This window comes from Scyliorhinus canicula, chromosome 17 (assembly GCF_902713615.1).
Source record: "Scyliorhinus canicula chromosome 17, sScyCan1.1, whole genome shotgun sequence".
Lineage (NCBI taxonomy): Eukaryota > Metazoa > Chordata > Chondrichthyes > Carcharhiniformes > Scyliorhinidae > Scyliorhinus > Scyliorhinus canicula.
This window is the reverse complement of record NC_052162.1, coordinates 106,591,118-106,618,517: the sequence shown is the minus strand read 5'-3', so window position 1 is coordinate 106,618,517 and position 27,400 is coordinate 106,591,118. Positions and strand designations below refer to the sequence as shown.

General features: G+C 45.6%; 1 protein-coding gene across 1 annotated transcript; it reads left to right on the top strand.

The window, feature by feature from the left end:
* The first annotated feature begins 18,235 nt into the window (after positions 1 to 18,235).
* LOC119951507 (gastrula zinc finger protein XlCGF26.1-like) lies at positions 18,236 to 21,134 on the top strand. Its single transcript, XM_038774712.1, has 2 exons — positions 18,236 to 18,297; positions 19,653 to 21,134. The coding sequence occupies exons 1-2, from the start codon at positions 18,250 to 18,252 to the stop codon at positions 21,132 to 21,134; spliced, it is 1,530 nt and encodes a 509-aa protein (XP_038630640.1). The 5' UTR covers positions 18,236 to 18,249.
* Positions 21,135 to 27,400: the final 6,266 nt, after the last annotated feature.

The following is a 27,400-nucleotide window of genomic DNA, read 5'->3' as shown; positions in this document are numbered from 1 at the left end:
GGAAAACTGTCTGTAAACTTCCCACTTGTCCAAGCCCTGCACTCACGCCTTTCTCTCGTTTCTCTCCCATCCTCGCGTCCTTTCAGGACTCATCTTGTCCATTAGACCCACTTCCTGCTCCCTTGACCCTCTTCACACTAAATTGCTGATCTCCCAACTCTTTCCACCCCCTCCCTACTGTTCACTGATATTTTTAATTGTTCTCTCTCTCTTCTGGTACTGTCACTCTCACCTTTTAAATCCATTGTCATCACCCACCGAAATAAATATTTGCTCCTGTTGTCTTTATGAACTACCGTCCATCTGGGCGGCACTGTAGCACTGTGGTTAGCATTGTTGCTTCACAGCGCCAGGGCCCCCGATTCTATTCCCGGCTCGGGTCACTATATGTGTGGAGTCTGCACATTCTCCGTGTCTGTGGGTTTCCTCCAGGTGCTCCGATTTCCTCCCACAAGTCTGAAAAAGCGTGCTGTGAGGTGAATTATACATTCTGAATTCCCCCACTGTGTATCTGAACAGGCACTAAGTGTGGCGACTAGGGGCTTTTCACAGTAGCTTCATTGCAGTGTTAATGTAAGCCGACTTGTGACAATAATAAAGATTATTATTATTAACCTCCCCTCTCCAAAATCCTTGTACTTGGTGTCGCCCGAGGATCAATCCTTGGCCCCTCCTATTTTTCAACAGGTGACATCATCCAAAAGTACCATGTTAGTTTTCACAGGTACACTGACAATGCCCAGCTCTACCTCACCATCATCCCTCGCCATTCCTCCACTGTTGCTAAATTATTGAACTGCTTATCCCACGTCCAGTACTGGGTCAGCAGAAATCTCCTCCAATTAAAAATTGGGAAGACTAATGCCATTGTCCTCAGTCACCACTATGAATTCCGTTCCCTAACTACCCTCCCCCTGAGGACATATCCGGTCATATTTAACCCCAGGATGAGTTTTCGACCACTTATCCACGCCATCACTAAGACCAGATATTTCAATCTCCATGACAGCTCCTGTCTCCACTTGTTAGATCCGAGGTAAGCAGCCACGCATAAACGGTAGGTTAGAGAACGAAGAGCATTATTATTATTTACAATCAAATCACCACCACTCCCCGAGGGTCTCCTTCCCAAATCTGCACCCCGGTCAAGGCTTTTATAGTAGTTACCTGTTAAAGGGAAGCTCCGCCACTTTACCAGGAAAGTCCAAATTCCCCAGAGGGCACAGGAAACTTGATGATTCCTATTCCGTGACCTCTGCTGGGGTTATAACACCCCACCCCCCAAGTCTGGACATGTGTCTGCATCTGTTGGAATCTGTCCTGGATCTCATCCAATTAGATCGGGGTTGATGCTCTGGCATGGTCTGTGTTGGCCCGGGTGGGGGAGGGGTGTGTACCGGACTGGAGAACGGTGCTCGAAGGATGAAAGCCGAGCTGGAGGCAATGGTTTTGGCAGCGTGGCGGCCGGTACAGGTGCCTTGGGCGGTGGGCAGTGTGTCCATTTCAGTCTCGAGTCAGAGCTGAGTGGAATCTTGTCCAATATCTCGGTGTCCTCAGTGGGGGGGGGGGGGGGGGGCAATGAGGCTATATGGGTAGAGATCAGGAATAAAAAGGGTGCAGTCACAATGTTGGGGGTTTACTACAGACCTCACAACAGCCAGCGGAGATAGAGGAGCGGATAGGTAGACAGATTTTGGAAAAGAGTAAAAACAACAGGGTTGTTGTGATGGGAGACTTCCAACTTCCCCAATATTGACTGGGACTCACTTAGTGCCAGGGGCTTAGATGGGGCAGAGTTTGTAACGAGCATCCAGGAGGGCTTCTTAAAACAATATGTAGACAGTCCAACTCGGGAAGGGGCTGTACTGGACCTGGTATTGGGGAATGAGCCTGCCAGGTGGTAGAGGTTTCAGGAGGGGAGCATTTTGAGAACAGTGACCACAATTCAGTAAGTTTTAAAGTGCTCGTGGACAAGGATAAGCGTGGTCCTAGGGTAAATGTGCTAAGTTGGGGGAAGGCTAATTATAACAATATTAGGCGGGAGCTGAAGAACCTAGATTGTGGGCGGATGTTTGAGGGTAAATCAACATCTGACATGTGGGAGGCTTTCAAGTGTCAGTTGAAAGGAATTCAGGACCGGCATGTTCCTGTGAGGAAGAAGGATAAACACGGCAAATTTCAGGAACCTTGGATAACGAGAGATATTGTAGGCCTCGTCAAAAAGAAAAAGGAGTCATTTGTCGGGGCGAGTTGGCTGGGAACGGACGAAGCCTGTGTGGAATATAAGGAAAGTAGGAAGTAGCTTAAGCAAGGAGTCAGGAGGGCTAGAAGGGGTCACGATAAGTAATTGGCAAATAGGGTTAAGGAAAATCCCACGGCATTTTACACACAAGAGGTAGCCAGGGAAAGGGTTGGCCCACTGAAGGATAGGCAAGAGAATCTATGTGTGGAGCTAGAGGAAATGGTCGAGGTACTGAATGAATTGCATCAGTATTCACCAAAAAGAAGGAATTGAATGTTAAGTCTGGAGAAGGGTGTGTAGATAGCCTGGGTCACATTGAGATTCAAAAAAATGAGGTGTTGGGTGTGTTGAAAAATATTACGGTAGATAAGTCCCCAGGGCCTAATGGAATCTACCCCAGAATACTGAAGGAGGCTGGAGTGGAAATTGCTGAGTCCTTGACAAAAATCTTTGGATCCTCATTGTCTTCAGGTGATGTCCCGGAGGACTGCAGGATAGCCAATGTTGTTCCTTTGTTTAAGAAGGGTAGCAAGGATAATCCAGGGAACTACAGGCCGATGAGCCTTATGTCAGTGGTAGGGAAATTACTGGAGAGTATTCTTCGAGACAGGATCTACTCCCATTTGGAAGCAAATGGACGTATTAGTGAGAGGCAGCATGGTTTTGTGAAGGGGAGGTCGTGTCTCACTAACTTGATAAGAGTTTTTTGAAGAGGTCACAAAGATGATTGATGCAGGTAGGGCAGTGGATGTTGTCTATATGGACTTCACTAAGGCCTTTGACAAGGTCCCTCATGGTAGACTGGTACAAAAGGTGAAGTCACACGGGATCAGGGGTGAGCTGGCAAGGTGGATACAGAACTGGCTAGGTCATAGAAGGCAGAGAGTAGCAATGGAAGGGTGCTTTTCTAGTTGGAGGGCTGTGACTAGTGGTGTTCCGCAGGGATGAGTGCTGGGACCTTTGCTGTTATAGTATATATAAATGATTTGGAGAAAAATGTAACTGGTCTGATTAGTATGTTTGCAGACAACACAAAGGTTGGTGGAATTGCGGATAGCGATGAGGACTGTCAGGATACAGCAGGATTTAGATTGTTTTGATACTTGGGTGGAGAGATGGCAGATAGAGTTTAATCCGGACAAATGTGAGGTTATGCATTTTGGAAGGTCTAATGCAGGTTGGGATTATACAGTGAATGGTACAACCCTCAAGAGTATTGAAAGTCAGGGAGATCATGGTGTATAGGTCACACAGGTGGAGAAGGTAGTCAAGAAGGCATACTGCATGCTTGCCTTCATTGGCCGGGGCATTGAGTCTAAGAATTGGCAAGTCATGTTGCAGCTTTATAGAACCTTAGTTAGGCCACACTTGGAGTATAGTGTTCAATTCTGGTCGCCACACTACCAGAAGGATGTGGAGGCTTTAGAGAGGGTGCAGAAGAGATTTACCAGGATGTTGCCTGGTATGGAGGGCATTAGCTATGAGGAGCAGTTGAATAAACTCAGTTTGTTCTCACTGGAACGACGGAGGTTGAGGGGCGCCCTGATAGAGGTCTACAAAATTATGAGGGGCATAGGCAGAGTTGGTAGTCAGAGGCTTTTCCACAGGGTAGAGAGGTCAATTACTAGAGGGCATAGGTTTAAGGTGCGAGGGGCAAGGTTGAGGTAGATGTACGAGGCAAGTTTTTTTACACAGAGGGCAGTGGGCATCTGGACAAATACTTGAATAGGATGGGAATAGAGGGATACGGACCCAGGAAGTGTAGAAGATTGTAGTTTAGTCAGGCAGCATGGTCAGCACGGGCTTGGAGGTCCGAAGTGCCTGTTCCTGTGCTGTACTTTTCTTTGTTCTTTGTTTGTCTGTGGCCACAACCAGAGCTGTTGTTGATGGCTGTGGGACCAGCGGCGAGCCTGGTGGAGCTGGGACTGCCGTGGGGGACGGGCTGTTCAGTGGCGATATTCAGCACGCAGCTCTGTAGATGATCCACATGACGATTGGATTTCTGCCATGACCTTACAGGACACCTGAGAGCTAAATGGCTCCATCGCCGAAGTTTCTGATGTGCATAGCGTCGTCGTGGCCAAATGTGCGGGCTTGCAGACAGCGACTGGTGTTTCTCTTGCTCTGGTGGACCCACCCGCCTAGATAGGAGATAACCAAGCTCAGGTGGGTGCGGAGCCAACAGCCCATCAAGAACTCCACTGGTGCGAAGCCCGTCATGGCATGTGATGTCATGATAGAAGAAGTAATGCGTCAGGTGAGTGCCCCAGGACCCAGCTGTCAGCTCCTTCATGCCCAGCTTAAATGTTTGGACTGTTCTTTCGGCCAGTCCGTTCGAAACCAGGTGGTAGGGAGCTTCCCTCATGTCGAATCCATTTGGCAGAGCAGAACGCTGCAAACCCCGTACTTGTGAACGCCGTGCTGTTATCGGCCATCAGTTCCTCAGGGATGCCGTGCATACTGCAAATCTGGTGTTTTTCCATGGTGGGTGGGGAATTTGTCCCACTCCACCTTAGTCCTGACACGGGAGAGCTGTAGGTCTGTCTGAGTCCAGCTGCGGATGCAGGATGCCGTGATCGGCAGTGAGTCTACGCAATGCTGGAAAGCTATTACCTCATTGGCCGTGGTGGGAGTAGGTGGCTGAGTTGGCAGCAGCAGACTGCTCAAAACATCCCCATGGGGTATGGAGCAGTGTTCCATTACGTAGTCCTACGCTGCCAGTAATAACGCTAAACGCAGAGGAGGCTATAGGAGGAATCATACAGTCTTCCTTGAAGAACCAGAAGGGATTTGTGGTTCGTCATGACGGTGAAGTGGTGCCCGTAGACAATGAATGTCGCATCCTTTATTTTCGAAGAGTAAAACTTAGAAGAATTGTGATCCCAATAGTGGCAATCTAAAGCTTTAAATCGCTCACCGTGTTTTAAGATGTCACCTGAATTGCTTTTGCACTTGTCTCTGTGGTGCAATTCGTCAGCGCGTTAAACGAAAGGTTGCCAGGAACAGAACGTTCACTGTTTTTCCACATCAGGATTCATTGCCACAAAGTTCCAAGTTTCTGCCAAGCTGTTGTCCGGTGTTACCCACATTCATTATGAAATAAATATTGATTTTGAACATAGAATATAATAATGCATGATATATATATTTCAAATATATTGAATGATGTCACCTTTATCTACTTCTAACTCATTAGAAATATGAAATTGGCACGACGCTGACGACCTGAGTTCGATCCTGGCCCTGGGTCACTGGCTGCGTAGTGTTTGCACATTCTCCCCGTGTCTGCATGGGTCTCACCCCACAAACCAAAGATGTGCAGGGTAGGTGGGTTGGCCACGCTAAATTGATCCTTAATTGAAAATTTAAAAAAAAGAAATCTATGAAATTGTTCCACCCAAACAAACCCATCAATTATTGCCTCTTCCTCCACAGTGAGTGAAACGGAAAAGCCACAACATTCCAGCCTCACATTCTCCAAACACCCACTGCCAGCAGAAAGCATTTGCGATTTTGCTTGAATGCAGTTATTAAGAAATGGTGATGGGTAAATATTCAATGTTTGGAACGATACCATATTCCAGTTGCATTCAACAATAAACTTGAATTGGGGAACTTCAGGACAGTGAGTTTTACTAAAGGTTGTAGCCCAGTTAGACCTGGGAGCTGTTCGTGTATAAACCGGATGTGATAACACCTTCACTATTTTGTCTTTCTCCAGAACTGCATTTTGCAGAATATCATTCAAAACTTGGGGAAGTATAAATGTCACATGGCTGTGTGATAATGAACTCCACTAATAATTAGCAGCAAACGGAAATTAGGTTAATTTTCCTCGCACTCGAAGATAAATACATTTTAATATTTATGCCCGGTTTCAAACAGCTGAAACTAAGATTTATGTGTTCTTCCAAGAAATAAATGATATTTATTTTCACGGTTTGGACCAGAGCAAGAAACCTTCATTTCCTGACGCACAATCAAACAGCAGTGCAAGTGCCAAACACTAACCACCAGCGCAGCAGGTTACAGCACGTTTTACAATTTGCTTACTCCACGTTCCTTTTGCTATTTTACTTTTCACGCCAGATCGCTTTTACCACAAACTAGTTTCTCCTGCAAAATGGCACGTCCTGTTTGAACATGTGGTAAATGGACCAGTGCAACGTTTCTGCAGTGTTTCACACGTGTCTTTCATGCAAGGTCGGTCTGAAACATTTGCACATGCTTTTCATTTCAGATTGAGGAAAAGGTTCCATGCTTTATGTTTTTCACGAAAGATTAATTGATCAGCATAGTATTTCTAGCATTTCCCAGTTGCAAAGTCAGGAATCACCCTGTAAAAAGAACAAAAGGGGCTGTTTGTGATAGAGAGAAAGGTAGGATGGATTGACTGACACAAGAATGATGATGTGGAGATGCCGGCGTTGGACTGGGATGGGCACAGTAAGAAGTCTCACAACACCAGGTTAAAGTCCCAACAGGTTTGTTTCGAATCACTACCTTTCGGAGCACAGCTCCCTCAGGTGAGTGAAGAGGTGGATTTCCAACCACAAAAATAGACAAAGTCAATGATGCAAAATGATACTTTGACAAAAAGTTAACTCATTAAATGAAACCGGGTCTGACAGCGGATGATCTGTCATCAGAGCTGGAAAAGTCAGAGAAGTAACAGGTGGGAAACAGGTCTAGAGGCTGAGAGAGGAGTGAAAGGACAACAGGGAAGGGCTAGGATAGGTTGCAAGGCAGGTGAGAGAAACTGACGAAAGGGATGACAGTGCAAAATGTGGGTGGGAAAGGACAGATTTTTCTTCCTGCTGTATAAACTGGCACAAATATTCCGAATCAACCACTCACAGGTTTAGCACCAATAATTTACCTTGCATCACCATCTTGATCATCAGCACTTTGCAGCCTATCAGTGTCCTTGTCCTTCTGACCCTGTATTTCAGGGGTGGGCAAACTTTTCCGTGCAAGCGCCACATTCAGAAATTCACAATTTTAAAGGGCTGCATAGTATATTAATTAATAGTCCCGGTTGTAACCAATTAGCGTGCGGCATATACCTCAGCGCTTCCCCCGGCGGCATCCTGCCTTTAGCCCTCTTTTTCTCTACTTTTCAAAAATGGCGCTTCACCCGGTTATGATTCTGGGCGCCTCATATAGAACATAGAACAGTAGAGCACAGAACAGGCCCTTCGGCCCTCGATGTTGTGCTGAGCAATGATCACCCTACTCAAGTCAACGTATCCACCCTATACCAGTAACCCAACATCCCCCCCCCCCCCATTAACCTTATTTAAAAAAAAGAATTATTTCAACAAAAACAAAAAAAATTTTAATTTTTTTTTTGATCACTTGATCTTGGTGGGCCGCATGCGGCCCGCGGGCCGTAGTTTGCCCATCCCTGCTGTATTTGTTCTCGATCTCTTGTGCATATGACATTACCATCTCTGACTGGAAGTTACACTTCTCACTCCACTGATTCTGGCAGAGCTGTTTTCGCTCAGGAAATAATTCGGGTTTGTTTTAACAGTTCCTGTGAAAGCAACAAATCTTAATTTACTGACTAGGAGTCGACCCAAGGCTGCGGCCGTGAGAGCCCCAAAACCGAACGACTTGATCATGAGGGAAGGTATTCGCATGTTTTTTTTCAACCTGGCTTATCCTGATCCCATTGTGTTTATTTTAATTTCAGACCTTTTTTCACTAGAGACAAGTTTATCTTACAAAATGTCATGTCGAAGAACACACACGAACTATTCGGCCATTGAAAACAGCGATTGCTGTTGGTTGGACCATGAAATTGACGGTAACTGACACATCAAACTCGAAACGCTTTCATGTTGCATCTCCTTCTTCTCCTGCCGCTGCCTCGCCACCATCTCTCGCTGGCTGTCCTGTTCCCAGGGTCAATTAGCTGCTTTATGCAAACACAGACAATTCGTGATCACGAACTTTATCTGGAAAGCAGGAACAAGGGGATTCTAGGTCACAACGTATTGAGAAGAGATGGAGTTTACAGATTTCCGAGTAAAGGGACACCAGGATCTCATCTTCCTGATTCTCTCAGATGCTGATTGCAGGAATGTGCACAGTTCAGATTGTCCACAGTCACGATCTCTTTCCAATCTTGTGCACATTAAACTTTTGAGATTGCAATATTTTCACACTGGCTTGCAGTGTGACGAAAGCAGAGCTGTGATAAGAGTTTTCCCCGAGAAGTATGGATGAACAGGGGTTCCAGATATGGCGGAGGGCAGGGATTGAGAGAATGGGGATATGTTCATAGAGAGGAGCTTTCAGAGTATGAGGGCGCTGGAGGAGAAGTTTGGGTTGGCGAGGGGAAGCAAATTCAGATATCTGCAGGTGCGGGACTTCCTACATAAACAGGTGTCAACCTTCCCGCTTCTACCACTAAGGGAGATTCAGGACAGGGTAGTTTCCAGAGGGTGGGTAGGAGAAGGGAGGGTCTCTGACATTTACAAGGAACTTATGGGGTCAGAGGAGACGCAGACCGAGGAGCTGAAGCGCAAGTGGGAGGACGAGCTGGGAGGGGAGATCGAGGATGGTCTATGGGCGGACGCGTTGGGTAGAGTCAATGTGTCCGCAACATGTGCCAGGCTCAGCCTGATACAATTCAAGGTCATTCATCGGGCTCACATGACAGTGGCCCGGATGAGCAGGTTCTTTGGGGTGGAAGACTGGTGTGCAAAATGTGCGGGAGGATCAGCGAACCATTTCCACATGTTCTGGACATGTCTGAAGCTTAGGGGATTTTGGCAGGGGTTTGCAAATGTCATGTCCACGGTGTTAAAAACAAGGGTGGCACTGAGTCCAGAGGTGACGGTTTTCGGAGTGTCGGAAGACCCAGGAATCCAGGAGGAGAGAGGCAGACGTTCTAGCCTTTGCTTCCCTGGTTGCCCGGCGATGGATACTATTAGCATGGAGGGACTCAAATCCCCTGAAGTCAGAGACCTGGCTATCGGACATGGCTAGCTTTCTCTGTCTGGAGAAAATCAAGTTTGTCTTGAGAGGGTCACTGTTAGGGTTTGCCCGGAGGTGGCAACCATTCATCGACTTCTTCGTGGAAAATTAATCGTCAGCAGAAGAGGGGGGGGGGGGTTAGTTTAGCTTAGAGTAGGGTGTTAATAAAGGTGGGACCTGTAAGGAAGGGAGACGGCTTTTGCACTATGTTTATAGTTTCATGTACATTGTTTATTTTGTTGTTGTTACCTCAATAAAATGTTTCTTAAAAAACAGGAAAAAAAACAAAAGACACTGCTACCTCACAGTGCCAAGGACCCTGGTTTGTTACCGGCCCCAGATCACTGTCCATGTAGAGTTTGCACATTTTCTCCATGTCTGCATGGTTCTCACCCCCACAATCCAAATAAATGTATAGGCAAGGTGAATTGGCCACGCTAAATTGCCCCTTAATTAGGGAAAAAAGATTTGGGCACTCTTAATTTTTTTAAAACACAATGTAAATACATGGACACACACATCGGGTGAAGCATACAGAGTGTAGTATGACTCAGTAGAGAAGATGCGTGGAGAGCTCAATTCAGCCCATAAGGGGGTCATTCAGGGGACTGGTAGCAGCAGGGAAGAAGCTGTTTTTGAATCTGTTAATGCATGTCCTCAAACCTTTGTGTCTTCTGCCCGATAGGAGAGTTTGGAAGAGAGAATAACCTGAGTGGGAGGGGTCTTTGATTATGCTGCCTGCTTTCCCAACGAGGCGGGAGGTGTAGACAGAGTCAATGGATGGGAGGTGGGTTCGCAAGATTGACTGGGCTGTGTTCACGACACTCTGTAGTTTCATACGGTCTTGGGTCGAGCAGTTGTCATACCAGGCTTTGATGCAGCCGGATAGGATGCTTTCTCTGGTGCATCTGTAAAAATTGGTAAAGAATTTGATTAGTTTTCTGAGGAAGTATGGGTGCTGTTGTGCTTTCTTGGTCATAGCATTGACATGGGTGGACCAGGACAGATTTGAATAGTTGAACTCATAGCCAATGATTTGTTTCCCACCTTTTACATCTCTGACTTTTCAAGCTCTGATGAAAGGTCATCCAGCTGAAAGATTAACTCTGTTTTTCACTCTACAGTTGCTCCAAACTTGTTTTCATTAATCAAAGAATTCCTTTTCATTGTGACAGTTCACACAGCGGCGAGATAGTTATTCACTGGCTAGGAATTGAACCCGGGCCACAATGGTGAAAGTACCCAATCCTAACCATGAGATGACCAGCGAAGCTGACAACAGTTTTTCCAATTAGCTGACCATCATAACTATATCTATTAGTTCACTTCAGGTCACTTGCACTGCAGACAGATTTTCCGAAATGCTCTGTTTTTCAACCTGCCATTGAACCATGGTCGTTCCAGTGAAACCATTGACTGAACCACTTGACCACCCGGGTTCCACCATCATCAGCTCAATGATGTCCATCATTCCTTGTGTCAGTTGATCCATCCTGCCCTGCACTCAATCACAGAACGTCCTTTTCATTCTTTTTACTAAGTGACTCCTGACTTTACAACCAGAAAGTGTTTGAAATGCTCAGCAGCTCAGTTAATATTTAGCGACAAATGCATGAATTAATGAACTTTTCCTCAGTGTGAAATTAAAACTGCAATAATAGTTCTGCACAGATCCGATCTGGGAGCCTTGAGGTGAATGTGATAATCGCTACTCTACATAAACATTCACTACCAACATAGAATCATCATAGAATCATAACATTTACAGTGCAGAAGGAGGCCATTCGGCCCATCGAGTCAGCACCAGCCTTTGGAAAGAGCACTCTATCCAAGCCCACACCCTATCCCCGTAGCCTAGTAATCCCACTCGACCTTCTTGGACACTAAGGGAAATTTAGCATAGCCAATCCACCTAACCCACACATCTTGGGACTGTGGGAGGAAACTGGAGCACCTGGAGGAAATTCAAAGGGACTGAACAGTATTTGAAACTATATAGTTGTGGTGCAATCCATAACCTTCTTCTTCACAGATAGAATTCACGCAGAATATTTAGGAATTTTGTGGCGAAATTGATCTAGCAATAGGATCATAGACTAATGGCTCATTAGGAGTCTGTTTGATCCATTATGTCTTGTCTATGTCTATGTTTCAAAGTAAGAAGTAATACAACACCAGGTTAAAGTCCAACAGGTTTGTTTCAAACACTAGCTTTTGAGCACTGCTCCTTCCTCAGCTAAATGAACCTGCAGGAGGAGCAGTGCTCCGAAAGCTAGTGTTTTAAACAAACCTGTTGGACTTTAACCTGGTGTTGAAAGACTTCTTACTGTGTTCACCCCAGTCTAACGCCGGCATTTCCACATTATGTTTTCAAAGTGCTGACCCTACACTTTTCATTCAAAATGATTGTCCAATTCTCTTTGAAAACTCGGAGTTAATAAAAACCATATTGAAAGAGGTACAGGAGATTCTGAAGTGTCCATGTGCATTGCTTAAAAGGAACATAGCTTCTTTCTTCCTTAAAGTGACATTAAAAGTTATCGGAAATGTTTATACCATTATGGAAAGAACAATATTCAATTATGCAGTTAATTTTGTGCCTTTTCAATTATCAATATTGATCATGGAAATAGGGTAGTGCTGATGCTGCAGAATCTCAGTTCTGGAGTGTAAGTGGAAATTCTACCCTCTAAACTTGGAGCCATCCCGAATTACTGCTGTTGTAACTCACAGCAAGTCCCGTTCCTCCAATCACCCCATTGCCTCCCATGAAAGTACTGGTTTTATTTTAAGCTTCTTATCCTTGTTTTTAAATGTTCTGTGACCTCTCTCCTCTCCATCTCTTCAAACCACATAATTCTCTGAGACATTTCTGCTCCTTTAATTCTATGGACAGAGCTGCTGGCAGGGCCTCTTATAATGCTGTGCAATTTGATGTTGACACAGGAAACATAGGAGCAGAGGTATGCTATTCAGTCCCTCGAGCCTAGCCCGCCATTCGCTGAATTATGACCCATCTCCTTTAGCACATATCCCTTAATATCTTTGCTACCAAAAAACTATCTATCTCAGATTTAAAATTAACAATGGATCTAGCTTCAACTGCTATTTGTGGGAAAGAGTTCGAAAGCGCTACAACCCTTTGAGTGAAGACATGCTTCCTTACATCTCTCCTGAATGGTCTAGCCCTAATATTTACACTATGCCGCCTAGTTTTAGAATCTCTAACCAATGGAAATAGCTTATCTTTATCTACCCTGTCTTTTCCTGTTAATATCTTCAGTACTTTGATCAGATCACCCCTTAACCATCTAAATTATTGGGAAAACAACTATAATTTGAGTAATTTCTCCTTGTAACTTAAGCCCTGTAGTCCAGGTACCATTTTTGTAAACCAATGTTGCACTCCCTCCAAGGCCATGATATTCTTTCTAAGGTGTGGTGCCCAGAACTGCTCACAGTACTCCAAATGGTATCTAACCAGTGTTTTGTATAGCTGCAGCATAACCCTGATGTCTTTCTATTGCAATCCACTAGATATAAAGGCAAGCATTCCATTAGCCTTTTTGATTATTTTATGTAGTTGTAAGTGACATTTTAAGGATCTATGCACCTGAATCCTCAAGTCTCTTTGGACATCCATGGACATCTCTCTGAATGATATGCAGAGGGACAGGTAGAATTGAGGAAACAGGGAGGTTTCAGAAGGACTTGGATAGCCTAGGAGAGTGAACAAAGAAGTGGCAGATGGAATACACTGGGAAAAGTGTGAGGTTATGCACTTTGGAAGGAAGAATGAAGGCATAATATTTTCTAAATGGGGAAATGCTCAGGAAATCAGAAGCAGAAAGGGTCTTAAATGTCCTTGTTCAAGATTCTCTGAAGGTTAACGTGCAGGTTCAGTTGACAGTCAAAGAAGAACAAGGTAGCGTATCTCAACAACTACTGACCGGTGGCCCTGACGTCTGTTATCATGAAATGCTTCAAGCGGCTAGTCATGAGACGGATCAACACCAGCCTCCCAGGTGGTCTCGATCCATTGCAGTTCGCCTACCGTGGCAACTGATCCACAGCAGATGCTATCTCCCTGCCCCTACACTCGAAGATCTCGACAACAAGGATACCTACGTCAGACTGCTGTTCATAGACTACAGCTTCGCCTTCCAACACCATTATCCTGACAAGACTAATAACCAAACTCTGCAACCTTCGATTTGACCCCTCCCTGTGCAGCTAGACCCTTGACTTCCTCACCAACAGACTACAATCTGTCAGGATAGGTAACAACACCTCCTCCACAATAGTCCTCAACACCTGGGCCCCGCAAGGATGTGTGCTCAGTCCTCCAATGTATTCCCTATACACACACAACTGTGTGGCAAGATTCAACTGGAATTCAATCTATAAGTTTGCAAATGATACGACTGTGGTGGGTCGTATCTCAAACCATGATGAATCAGACTACAGAAGGGAGATAGATCACTTAGTTGCATGGTGTACCGAAAACAACCTCTCACTAAATGTTGGAAAGACTAAGGAACTGATCATAGACTTCAGGAAGCATAGTATGACAAACACCCCTGTCTACATCAATGGCTCTGAAGTGGAGATGGTCGGTACCTTTAGGTTCCTGGGGGTCACCATCAAAAACAGTCTGTCCTGGCCCACTCACGCCGATGCATCAGTCAAGAAAGCCCAACAACGTCTCTACTTCCTTCGGAAGCTAAAGATATTCGGCATGTCTGCATTCACTCTCACACACTTCTACAGCTGTGCCATAGAGAGCATCCTATCCGGCTGCATTACAGCTTGGTATGGCAATTGCTCGGCCCAAGATCACAAGAAACTGCAGAGTGTGGCGAACTCAGCCGAATGCATCACACAAGCTTGCCTTCCTCCCATTGATTCTGTCTACACCTCCCGGTGTCTCAGGAAGGCAGACAGCATTGTTAGAGACCCTTCACATCCAGTCATTGCCCTCTTCCAGATCCTTCCATCAGACAGAAGATACAGAATTCTGAAGACCCGCACATCCAGACATAGGAACAGCTTCTTCCCCACACCTACTAGACTCCTCAACGACTCTCCCTTGGATTAATCTGTTCCCTGTAAGAACACGATTCACAACGTTCTTTGCTACTCTTCTTTGGCCCTTGTTCCACTCCATAACCAATCAATTTTTGTTGATGTACCATTGTTAATGTACTATGGTGATTATTCTTTTGTCTACTATGTACGTACTATGTACATTCCCTTGGTTGCACAAAAATACTTTTCACTGTACTTCGGCACATGTGACAATAAATATCAATCAATCAAAGGTGCGAGGGGCAAGGTTTAGAGGAGATGTACGAGCCAGGTTTTTTATACAGAGGGTGGTGGGTTCATGGCACTCGCTGCCAGAGGAGGTGGTGGAAGCAGGGATGATAGTGACGTTTAAGGGACAATTTGACAAATACATGACTAAGATGGGAATAGAGGGAGACGGACCCTGGAAGTGTGGAAGATTTTAGTTTAGCAGCATGGTTAACGCATGCTTGGAGGGCTGAAGGGCCTGTTCCTGTGCTGTACTTTTCTTTGTTCTTTGTTCTCTTTGTCTATCAGTCAGTTAGGAAGGCAAATGAAATGTTAGCATTGATGTCTAGAGAGGGCTAGAATACAAGAGCAGAGATGTACTTCTGAGGCAACAAAAGGCTCTGGTCAGACCCCATTTGGAGTATTGTGAGCTTTGGGCCCCGTATCCAAGGAAGAATGTGCTGGCCTTGGAAAAGGTCCAGAGGAGGTTCACAAGAATGATCCCCAGAATGAAGGACCTGCCATATGAGGAGCATTTATGACTCTGGCTCTGTACTCATTGGAGTTTAGAAGGATGATGGGGGATCTTATTGGAATTTACAAGACATTGCGAGGCCTGGATAGAGTGGACGTGGAGAGGATGTTTTCACTGATAGGAAAAACCAGAACCAGAGGGAATAACCTCAGACTGAAGAGACAATCCTTTAAAACAGAGATGAGGGGGGATTTCTTCAGCCAGAGGATGGTGAATTGGTGGAACTGTTTTGCCGCAGAAGGCCAAATCACTGAGTGCCTTTAAGAAAGAGATGGAAAGATTCTTGATTAATAAGGGGATCGGAGGTTATGGGGAGAAGACAGAAGAATGGGGATGAGAAAACTCTGAACCATGGTTGAATGGTGGAGCAGACTCAATGGACTGAGTGGCCTAATTCCTCTGTGGGAATGAGACCCACAGAGGCACGGGGAGAACATGCAAATTCCACACAGACAGTGACCCGGGCCGGGAGCAAATCCGGTGCCATGAGGCAGCAGTTCTAACCAATGTGCCACGGTGCCTCCCGCTCACAATGGGATCTACCAGGTCTGACATCCTTCAGCTGTGGCACATCGCCTGTCCAGCCATCTCTACTTAACTTAGTTAACTTGTTTGACAATTTTTTATTTCAAATTTAGTGCACACATTGTTGAAGAGTCTATCTCCAGCATTCCTAATGAGAACAGCCAATTCATTTCTGGAATAACCTGGAATGTGAAAGTGCTGCTGTGTAATGTCACAGTTCAATATTCCAGACAGCTCCATTGGGTTCTTCACAGTGCAGCGTTTCTGTAGGGGATCATAGTTCCCTCACACACAAAAGGTCGTCAGTTCAAAATTTGGCAGAAACATTAACTTACTCAAAAAGGTGTGGCAGGTTATGCCCAGCAATGAACTATTGAACAGACAAACCATGTTTTCTCTGGTGAATGAGGGGTTTAACATGACAGACAAATGAACATTTATGCTTATGGATGGAGGAGAATAAATCTAAGTTGGTCACCAATAAATCAGTCCACATTTCAGGAGCAATCAAAAAATCAAAATGCTTCCAAAACTTGGCAGATCTGGCAAACTGCATGGATTGAGAAACAGGTCATATCACTGATATAATCCATTACTGATGAAAGAACATAGAACATAGAACAGTACAGCACAGAACAGGCCCTTCGGCCCTCGATGTTGTGCCGAGCAATGATCACCCTACTCAAACCCACGTATCCACCCTATACCCGTAACCCAACAACCCCCCCCCTTTAACAGGACACTACGGGCAATTTATCATGGCCAATCCACCTAACCCGCACATCTTTGGACTGTGGGAGGAAACCGGAGCACCCGGAGGAAACCCACGCACACACGGGGAGGACGTGCAGACTCCGCACAGACAGTGACCCAGCCGGGAATCGAACCTGGGACCCTGGAGCTGTGAAGCATTTATGCTAACCACCATGCTACCATGCTGCCCCTAAGGTCACAAAAATGTTGTTTCTCTATCTGTACAGACACTATCTCATGTTCTGAGTATTTATAGTATTTTCTGTTGTTATTTCAGATGTCCAAGGTCTGCATTATGTCACTTCTCTTTACGGGAAGTGTCTTGAAGTGTGGGTGGCACAGTAGCACAGTGGTTAGCACTATTTCTTCACAGCACCAGGATCCCAGGTTTGGTTCCCGGCTTGGTCACTGTCTGTGCGGAGTCTGCATGTTCTTTGATTTTATTTATTATTGTCACAAGTATTAGTATACAGAGAAATGTATTGTTCTTGCATGCTGTACAAACAATGCATACCATACCTAGGGAAGGAGAGACTCCAGAATATATTGCAGTTTCGGAAGGTGTAGAGAAAAGATCAACTTAATTGGAAGTAGGTCCATTCAAACGTCTGATGGCAGTAGGGACGAAGCTGTTCTTGAGTCGGTTGGTACATGACCTCAAACTTTGTTATCTTTTTCCTGACGGAAGAAGGTGGAAGAGAGTATGTCCAGGGTGCGTGGAGTCCTTAATTATGCTGGCTGCCTTTCCAAGGCAGCGGGAATTATAGACAGAGTCAATTGGTGGGAGGCTGGTTTACGTGATGGATTGAGCTACATTCACAACCTTTTGTAGTTTCCTGCGGTCTTGGGCAGAGCAGGATCCATACCAAGCTGTGATACAACCAGAAAGAATGCTTTCTATGGTGCATCTGTAGAAGATGGTGAGAGTCGTAGCTGACATGCCAAATTTCCTTAGTCTTCTGAGAAAGTAGAGTCATTGGCGGGCTTTCTTAACTTAGTGTCGGCATGGGGGGACCAGGACAGGTTGTTGGTGAATTGTACACCTAAAAACATGGAACTCTCGACCCTTTCTACTTTGTTCCCATTGATGTAGACAGGGGCATGTTCTCCACTATGCTTCCTGAAGTCGATGACAATTCTCCTCGTGTCTGTTTGGGTTTCCTCCGGGTGCTCTGATTTCTTCCCACATGTCCCAAAAGACGTGCTGTGAGGTAATTTGGACAGTCTGAATTCTCTCTCCGTGTACCCGAACAGGTGCTGGAGTGTGGCGCCTTGGGGATTTTCACAGTAACTTCATTGTAGTGTTAATGGAAACCTACTTGTGACAATAATAAAGACTATTACTACTACATGTGGAATCCATCACAAGTGGCTTATGACCCAACAGTAAAATCCCATCATGAAAAGAATATTTGCCAGCTGAAAGTGAAAAGGGATTCAGTTCAGTCATCCCACTTACTGACACAGTAGCACAGTCAAAACAGAGGGACTATTCCGATACTTCACCTGTGCAAACGGATTCATTGAGATTCCCCACCTGTTAACAATGCAGATTTAAACGTTTAACGGTTTTGATCGACAATTAGCGCATTATTGTTATCCAGAGACGGTTTAACTGAACTGTCTCAGCATCCAGTCAGTTTATATTTAACTGTATGGGTTTGATCTGTTATCAATTACACCGAGGGCAGGACTATAGTGTCTGTGCACTTTGGTTGCTGTATTAGTTGCATTAATAATATAATATCTTGCTCCTATGGCTCAAAAATATAACTTGCTCTTCTTTAATTTCAATGGTGGGTAGCGTACCCAGGATTCGCAGCGAATCAGAATGTGTCCCATCTTCAGAACAAGAACGGGCGCAGTGGTGGGTGCAGAAATGGAGCATGCGCAATAGATATTTGGTTAGCCCATGCGCGGTGTGGGCACAGCAGCTGCAGAAAGAGGGGGTATATCTCAGGTCGGAAATTCGAGTGTAACGGATAAATATAGGAAAGTAATAGAGGTGGCGGAGTGGGTGGGGAGGTTTCATAAGCACCAGTGGACGCTACAAAACGGAATAAGAACCGATAGGTGCTGCGATCGCACCAAAAGGGGCCGCGGCAGCCTGAGTTGGAGGCCCCAGAGGTAACGAGTGCCAACTTTGTTGGGGCAATGTGTCGCAGGACGCATGCGTGGTCATCTGATCTAATCAGCAGGAGGAAACAATGTTGTGCATTTCTGTCCTGGACTGACTGACGGATTTTGCAAACTCCTTTACAGAGGCTTAGAAGGGGAGCATTGACACACTGAGAACCTAAACCAAGAAAAATGTTTGTCTATTAATTTCTATCATAGAATCGTAGTGCTGACATTTTTTAGAGAATATTTGAATATCAGGATTTAAAGGTGGAAATCATAAACCAAACATCAGAACAAAACTTGACAGAGTCACTCAATTCATCAGAATCTGAATGTAAGTGTGTTTGTGGAAAAGTATTCAAACATCTGTGTGACTGGAAATAGGGAAGAGCAATATCATGGAGGGATTTGAAAACAAAGATGAGTGTTTTAAATTCAGTAATGTTTAAAGGAGGGCCTGTGTAGTTTAATGGGGACAGGATGATGGGTGAGTGAATGGGACTCAGTGCCGAGGACAGGGATTTGGATAAACTCAAGTTTACCACAGGTTGAATGTGGGAAGTCAGTCTGAAGTGTGTTAGAAGTATTTAGATGAGCATTTGAAATGCCATAGCATACGAGGCTAAGGACCAATGGCTGGGAAATGTGATTCAAGTAAAGAGGTGCTTGATGGCAATTGCAGACTTGATGAGCTTAAGGGCTCATTCCGTCCTGTAAAAACGCTAGAACTCTCTGAGAATATTCAAATGTAGTGATAAGGATGGAATGGATGACAGTTTCAGAAACATTAGAGAGGGCAATGTTGAGTGATATGACTGAAATAGAAACCCATTCTTGGAGATGCCACAGATGTGATATCAGAAGTTTATCTTGAGGTGAAATATTTCACCCTGGTTGTGGACAGTCTGGTTCAGTCTCAGACAGTTGCCAGGGCGAAGGATGGAGTCAGTGTCTAGCGAGTGGTGTTTGTAGTGGAGACTGAAGACAATGGCTTCAGTCTTTCCAATATTTAAATGGAAGAAATTTCTGCTCAACCAGTATTGAATGTCAGACAGGTCAGGACAGTGTGTGACTTGTTAGGGAATTTGAAGGTGAAGGTATTTGTGCCGGTCTCACAAATTACGAGATTCATTCATCTTAAATTCACAGCAAGGTCACTCACTCCCTTTTTTCTGTTTTAAATCAATTTCACAGGGTATTAGAAGGGGAGAATGTGCAGTCGGGAAACTGAAACCAAATATCACATCAGGATCTGACAGAGTCGCCCAATTTATCATAATCAGAATATCAGCGCTATTCAACATGGAAGGAGAAAGCACCATTCACAATGGGGAGAAACCGTATATGTGTTCTGTGTGTGGACGAGGATTCAGCCGATCATCTGGCTTGTCAAAACACAAGTGTAGTTCCACTGGAGAGAAAGTGTGGAACTGTGGGGACTGTGGAAAGGGATTCAAAGACCTGTCGGACCTAAAAAAGCATCAGCGAATTCACACTGGGGAGAGACCGTTCTTGTGCTCGGAATGTCGGAAGGGATTCACACAGTTATCCCATCTACTGAGACACCAGCGACTTCACACCGGGGAGACACCTTTTAAATGTTCAGACTGTGGAAAGTGCTATAAAAGTTCCGGAGAACTGATGTCCCATCAACGAATTCACACGAATGAGCGACCTTTTAAATGTCCAGATTGCAGAAAGTGCTTTAAAAGTTCCAGGCAACTGATGTGCCATCAACGTGTTCACACTGACGACAGACCGTTCAGATGCTCTCACTGTGGGACTGGCTTCAAGCGATCATCGAACCTCATTGTACACCAGCGAGTTCATACTGGGGAGAGAGTATTCACCTGTTCCAAGTGTGGGAAGAGATTCTTGCATTTATCCAACTTGCTGATACACCAGCGGATTCACACTGGGGAGAGGCCATTCACCTGCTCCAAGTGTGGAAGGGGATTCACTCAGTCATCCAACTTGCTGAGACACCAGAAAGTTCACACAGATGAGAGACCTTTTAAATGCCCAGACTGTGGGAAGTGCTATAAAAGTTCCGGGGAACTGTTGTTCCATCAACGTGTTCACACTGATGAGAGACCGTTCAGGTGCTCTCACTGTGGGATTGGGTTCAGGCGATCATCTGAGCTTACCGCACACCAGCGAATTCACACTGGGGAGAGACCATTCATCTGCTCCGAGTGTGGGAAGGGATTCATTCAATTATCCATATTGCTGAGACACCAGCAAGTGCACAATGGAGAGACACTACCCGTCTCCTCCAAGTGTCGGAAGGGATTCACTCAATCATCCCACTTGCTGGAACACCAGCATATTCACACTGCTGAGAGACCATTCACCTGCTCCGAGTGTGGGAAGGGATTCACTCATTCATCCACCCTGCTGACGCACCAGCGAGTTCACAGTGACGAGAGACCTTTTAAATGCCCAGACTGTGGGAAGTGCTTTAAAAGTTCTGGGAACCTGATGTCCCACCAACGTGTTCACACTGACGAGAGACCATTCAGGTGTTCTCACTGTGGCACTGGGTTCAGGCGATCATCTCATCTCACTGTCCACCAGCAAATTCACAATGAGGAGAAGCCACTCGTGTGCTCCGAGTGTGGGAAGGGATTCGTTCAGTCGTCGCACCTTATTCGACACCAACAAATTCATCATTAAATACAATAAATGCATTTTTCCGTGAATCACATCCAGGACTGAACAATGTTCATTGAGGTCCGTTTCTGCTGATGGTAATAAACTACAGCCCAATTATAGGTGTTACTATTCTGGATACATATAAAATAAATCAGCCTTGTGTGAAATACATTTTGTGTCAAGTCTTTTTAATATCTCTGACAGGAGCTTCTTTCGAAGGGCTCTCCCATCTCTTCCATCCTCACCCCCAACAACAAGTGTGAGGAGCTCAAGGAGCTTTGTCACTAAGTTTGAAACAATTTTGCTGTCCCTGCTGCTTCTCTTCCACCAACCAAACTGTCTCTAAAGTTCCTCTTGTCCGAGTCCCAAACGCACATCCTGCCCTCTCACACACCAGTGAGTTCAGACTGCAGAGAGATTGGTTAAATGCTGAGATAGTGACGAGAGGTTTGAAAACCCACATTCACTGATGGGTCACCAGTGCATTCACTCTGTTTCCACTCTATTCATTTGCTCTCACTGCAGAAAGAGGTTTAGGCAATTGTTCATAATGCTGTACCACCACTGAATTCACACCAAGGAGAGGCCATTCACCTGCTCCATATGTGGGAAGGAATTTAATAATTCAATGAAACTGTTGACACACCACCAGCGACTTCACATGACGGGAGATCTTTTAAATGTCTGGATTGTGGGGAATATTGTAAAAACTCTGTTTCTGAAGTCACATCAACATGTCCACACTGACAAGAAACCGTTCAGCTTCTCTCACTGTAGCTCTGGGTTCAGATGATCATGTGAACTCAGTGCCCACCAGCGCACTCACTGGAGAGAGACCGTTCATCTGCTCCATGTGTAAGATTCAGTCAGTCATCCCACCTCACTGCACATCAACCTGTTAACACTGATAAACTCTGACCAGAAGCTAAATTTTTTCACACAGGCGTGTGTGTGTGTATAGGGAGTATGGTAGGGGGCTAAGTACGCACCCTTCCACGCCCCTCTATTGAGGACTATCGTGGGGGAAGTGCCATTGTTTATCCTGACTGATTGTGGTCTATGGGTCAGGAAGTCGAGGATCCAGGTGCAGAGGGAGGAGCCAAGTCCTAGGTTTTGGAGTTTTGATAAGAGCTTGGCTTGGATTATGGTGTTGAAGGCGGAGCTGTAGTCAACGAATAGGAGTCTGACATAGGAGTCCTTTTTGTCGAGATGCTCCAGGGATGAGTGTTGGGCCAGAAAGATAGCATCTGCTGTGGACTAGTTGTCATAGTATGCAAATTGCAGTGGATCAAGACATTCTGGGAGTATGGAGTTGATGTGTCTCATGAGCAACCTGCCAAAGCACTTCATAATGATAGATGTCATGGATACCGTTGAGGCACAAGCCCGTTTCTTCTTTGGCACCGGTATGATGGTGGTCTTCTTGTCAGGGAACATAGGAACGGAGTGGGGAGAGGTTGAAGACATCTGCCAGCGTCCGCTCACTTTCTGAGTGCACAATCAGGAACTCCATCAGGATCCATTGCTTTCCATGGGTTTACTGTTAAGAAGGCCAATCTGATTTTGGAGGCTGTGAGGGTAGGTATAGATATGTCCGAGCCTGCTGGGCAAATTGACAACTGTTTCTTGGTTTCCTGCTTGAAGTTGGGGAGCACTTTTTTTTAATATAAATTTGGAGTACCCAATTATTTTTATTTCAATTCAGAGGCAATTTTAGTGTGGCCAATCCATCTAGCCTGCACACCTTTGGGTTGTGTGGACAAGACCCACGCTGACATGGAGAGAATGTGCAAATTCCAGATGGAATGACCCGGGGCCGGGATCGAACCCAGGTCCTCGGTGCCGTGAGGCAGCGGTGCTAAATACTGTGCCACCGTACCGCACTGTTGCCAGAACTTCTACTTGGCTTCGCTTTGTAGCTCGTTATGTTGTTTAAGCCTGCCACAACCGACGAGAGTCCGTGTCGTTACTCTGTGACTCTAGCTTAGTCTGGTATTGTCTCTTGGTGTCCCTGATGGCTTTGCGTAGGTATTACCTAGATTTTGAGTTTATGTCAGGGTCGCCTGACTTGAATGCTTCAAGTCTGACCTTCAGTAGGGAGTGAATCTTCCAGTTAAACCGTGGTTTCCAGTTGGGGAACACATGTACTACCTTCTGGCAGCATCTGTGGCGCGAGAAACATAAATAATGTTTTGAGTGCAATATAATAATAATCGCTTATTGTCACAAGTCGGCTGCAATGAAGTTACTGTGAAAAGCCCCTCGTCACCTACTCCAGCGCCTGTTCGGGGAGGCTGGTACAGGAATTGAAGCCGCGCTGCAGGCATTGTTCTGCATTCCAAGCCAGCTGTTCAGCCCACTGTGCTTGGAGCAGGTGAAGGTTACAGAAATACTGAGGATCTCATTGACATTGTGTATCTCAGGGTGCAATCAACAACAACTTGCATTAACACAGTGGGTTATGGACCTGGAGGAGGTTACAGAGATACTGAGGATCTCATTGACATTGTTTATCTGACGGTGTACTCAACTACAAATAGTATTGACACAGACAGTTGAGGGATCGAGGGGATTACAGGTCTACAGGTGTGAATTCACACTCTAACCTGTGATTATCCCTTTCTCCAGTTGCTTCGTCTGAACCTGTAGACTTAATTACATGCAAGGACTCACACAAAATATCATCTTGCATCATTGACTTGTGTTTCTGGAACACACCTCTTCATTCACCTGAGGAAGGAGCTGTGCTCCGAAAGCTAATTATTCAAAACAATCCTGTTGGACTTTAACCTGGTGTTGTAAGACTTCTTCCTGTGCTCATCCCAGTCCAATGCCGGCATTTCCACATCAGATCTACTGATGATCTTATTCAGATTGTCTGTCTCAGGGTGTAATCAACAACAACTTGTATTTACACAATGGGTTGTGGAGCTGGAGGAGGTTACAGAGATACTGACAGGAGTCACAGAGTAACGACACGGACTCTCATCGGTTCTACAACACAGGGTGTAATCAACAACAACTTGTATTTATACAGGGGGTTGTCGGGCTGGACGAGGTGACAAAGACACTGGGGATTCCATTGATATTGTCTATCTCAGGGTGTAATCAACAACACCCTGTATTTACACAGAGGGATGTGCGGCTGGAGGAGGTTACAGAGATACTGAGGGTCCGGTTCATATTGTCCATCCCACTGGTGTCTGACTTGTTTTCCACAGTGACTCTGCTGTGATATCCTGTCACTTGGTGAGGTGATCATTCAGCAGAATTTATTAAAATAGAACTAGATCCAGATAAATCATATTAGCATTTACTGACGTCTCAATTTTATTTACTGCTCCTGCTGTTCTCAATATCTGACACCTCTTAGCTTGAACCATCTCATCAACACTTGGAGTAAATGACTGGGCTGAGCTCTGTCTGGGATAAAACCATGAGGACCACTCGCCGTCACAGAATCATAGAAATTTACAGCACAGAGGAAGCCATTCAGTCCATCATGTCTGTGCTGGCTGAAAATGAACTTCTCGTCTCATCCCACTTTCCAGCTTTCAGTCCTTCGTCCTGTAGGTTACAGCATGTCCAGTGCATATCCCAGTCATTTTTAACTATGGCTATTTCTGTCCCTCCTACTCTTTCAGCCAACAAGTTACAGATCTCCACCTCCCTCTGGGTGAAAATATTATCCAATCCACCAATCCTTCCATCTCTGCCACCTTGTTACTAACCTGTCAATGAAATAGCTCTTTCCACTCTATCTGGGACCCACAATTTTATACACCGCAATTAAATCTGCTCTCAGCCTCGTCTTCTTCAAAGAAAACAATCCCAGCCTATAATCTTTCCTCAATGTCTATCAACATCCAGATAAATCTCTTCTGCACTCTCTGGTACAATCATGTCCTTCCTGAGGACCGTCTGCTTATAACAAATTGGTGCCCAATCAAGTTAACAAAGAATTAGTGCTGACTAGAACGTCACTCAGTTCTCGAGCTGTGCTCTAACTAGTGGTTTTTATAGTTCTAGAAAATGCTCTCTCGGCTTCCATTGATTTCAATGTGGTGGAAACTGACAGCTGGAAACTGTCAACCTTTAAAAGATATTTAAAAATGATTGGAGAGCTTCCTACTGTTGGGATCTTCCTCTGTTCTGTCCACTCGAGATAACAGACTTTCTCCTCTGAATATCGAGCTGGAAGATTGGGCCGGGTTGTGTTTCCTTGTTCATCTGTTGAGTCTAAATATGGAATCTTGTGGTTACAGACACCAGATAACCAAAGTCACAACAAAATAATGTATGTTTTGACTTTATTAACAATGCTGCAATAATGCAGACTGAGTACAGTTACCTGACCCAGAGAACTGGGAGGATACAGTGGATTCAGAGTTCTCTACTCCCTGGGGCTGATTGAACAAACTGTGGATACACTGAAGCTATTTATATTTAACTTGTTAACTGTATTGATGATCTGACCTTGTTTAAACCATAACCACAAGGACATCTATACACAGACGCAGCCCTCCACACCGATAAGGCATTTGGCAAGAAAACGTCACAAGCCATCAACGGATATGTACCCTGCAACCGGAATGGGGAAGCCTCACCCTCCACATTCCAGGAGGCGATGATAAGTGGGGAAATAATAGCGTACAAGGCTCTCAGCAACAGGAAGGAGAGGGCGGCTAGGCAAGGACTGATCAACTCCATATTGGATGTTGATTGGCAGTACTCCATAGCCCTGACCATGGAAATACTGGTGGAGAGGAAAAAGTTACAAATGGAATTTAAAAGCAAACTCCTGCAGATGCTGGAATCTGAAACAAAAACTGAAAATAGTGGACAATCTCAGCAGGTCTGGCAGCATCTGTGGAGAGAAAAGGGAGCTAACATTTTATGTCTGGACGACTCTTTGTCAAAGCTGGAAATGGAATATGATCTGCTCGCCACTGGGAAAGCAGTACACTGACTCCGCCTGATATGGGAGGACCCTCGATGAACATGGAGACAAGGCTAACTGCCTGCTGGCTCATCAGCTGAGAAAACAGGAAGCGACGAGGGAAATAGTGCAAGTGAAAGATGGGTACGGCAAACTTGCCAGGCTCCAGATATGATCAAAGAGGCCTTTGCAACTTACTACCAGGAGTGGTACCTCTGAGCCCCCAGAGGGTCTCGAGGATGGCACAGTTTCCTGATGGACTGGATATGCCAGTCATAGGGAGGAAAGAAAACAGGACTGGAAGTACCAGTAGCACCAGGAGATGTTATGCAGTTGGGGAAAACTTCTACAAAAGATTTGCAATAGGATTGGCCCCGCACCTGCGGGAGATGTTTAATGACTAGCTATGGAGAGGGACTCTGCCGCCCACACTGGCACAGGCCTCAATATCACTGTCGGCAAAATGACAAAGACTCGATAGAGTGCAGGTCATACTGATCCAACTCACTCCTAAAAACTGATGCCAAAGTCCTGGCAAAAGTACTGGCAAGGCGGCTGGAGAGTTTTGTGCCGGAGGTAGTCACAAAGGATCAGCGGGGCTTTGTCAAGGGCAGATGACGAACATCAGACACCTGCTGGACGTAATCATAACCCCATCCGGGGAGGATTCACCAGAAGTGATCATCTCGCTGGATATGAAGAAGGCCTGCGACAGAGTCGAATGGAGGTACCTCATGGAGGTACTAGAACGGTTTGGGTTTGGGCCAGGGTGAAGCTACTGGACAGCGCTCCCATGGCGAGCGTACGGATGAACACTACCAACTCTGAATACTTCCAGCTGCACAGAGGCATGAGGCAGGGATGCCCCTTATCCCCGCTGCTATTTGCCCTGGCAATTGATCCACTGGCCATCACTCTCAGATCAGCAAAGGGGTGGAGACGCATCCAGAGGGAAGACAGTTGGAAATCAACCATAGCGTTGTGTTGGAGGGAGGGGAGTGGGGAAGGACCCTAGGATCTGCAAAGAAGGAGAGACATGAGGGGGCTGGCCCTTCCAAACTGCCAACTCTACCACTGGGCAGCGACCACAGAGAGAGTACGGGGATGGGTCAAGAAGCTGGGACTGAAATGGGTAAAAACGGAGGCGAGCTCCTGACCGGGGATATCCCTCCGGGCATTGGCTATGGCCCCACTCCCATTCCCTCAGCCAAGTACTCAAAACACCCAGTGGTGGTGGCCACACTGAGAACGTGGAACTAACTCGGGTAGACTATGGACTGGGAGCAATGTCCAGCATGGCCCCCATCTGCAAGAACCATAAATTCACCCCGTCGACATAGAACATACA

Bases quoted from the DNA above. Each gene is read 5' to 3' on its own strand.
- LOC119951507 (XM_038774712.1), top strand. From the start codon at position 18,250: ATGCGCGGTGTGGGCACAGCAGCTGCAGAAAGAGGGGGTATATCTCAG. The intron at 18,298-19,652 runs GTCGGAAATTCG...TCAATTTCACAG, and splicing joins AAAGAGGGGGTATATCTCAG to GGTATTAGAAGGGGAGAATG.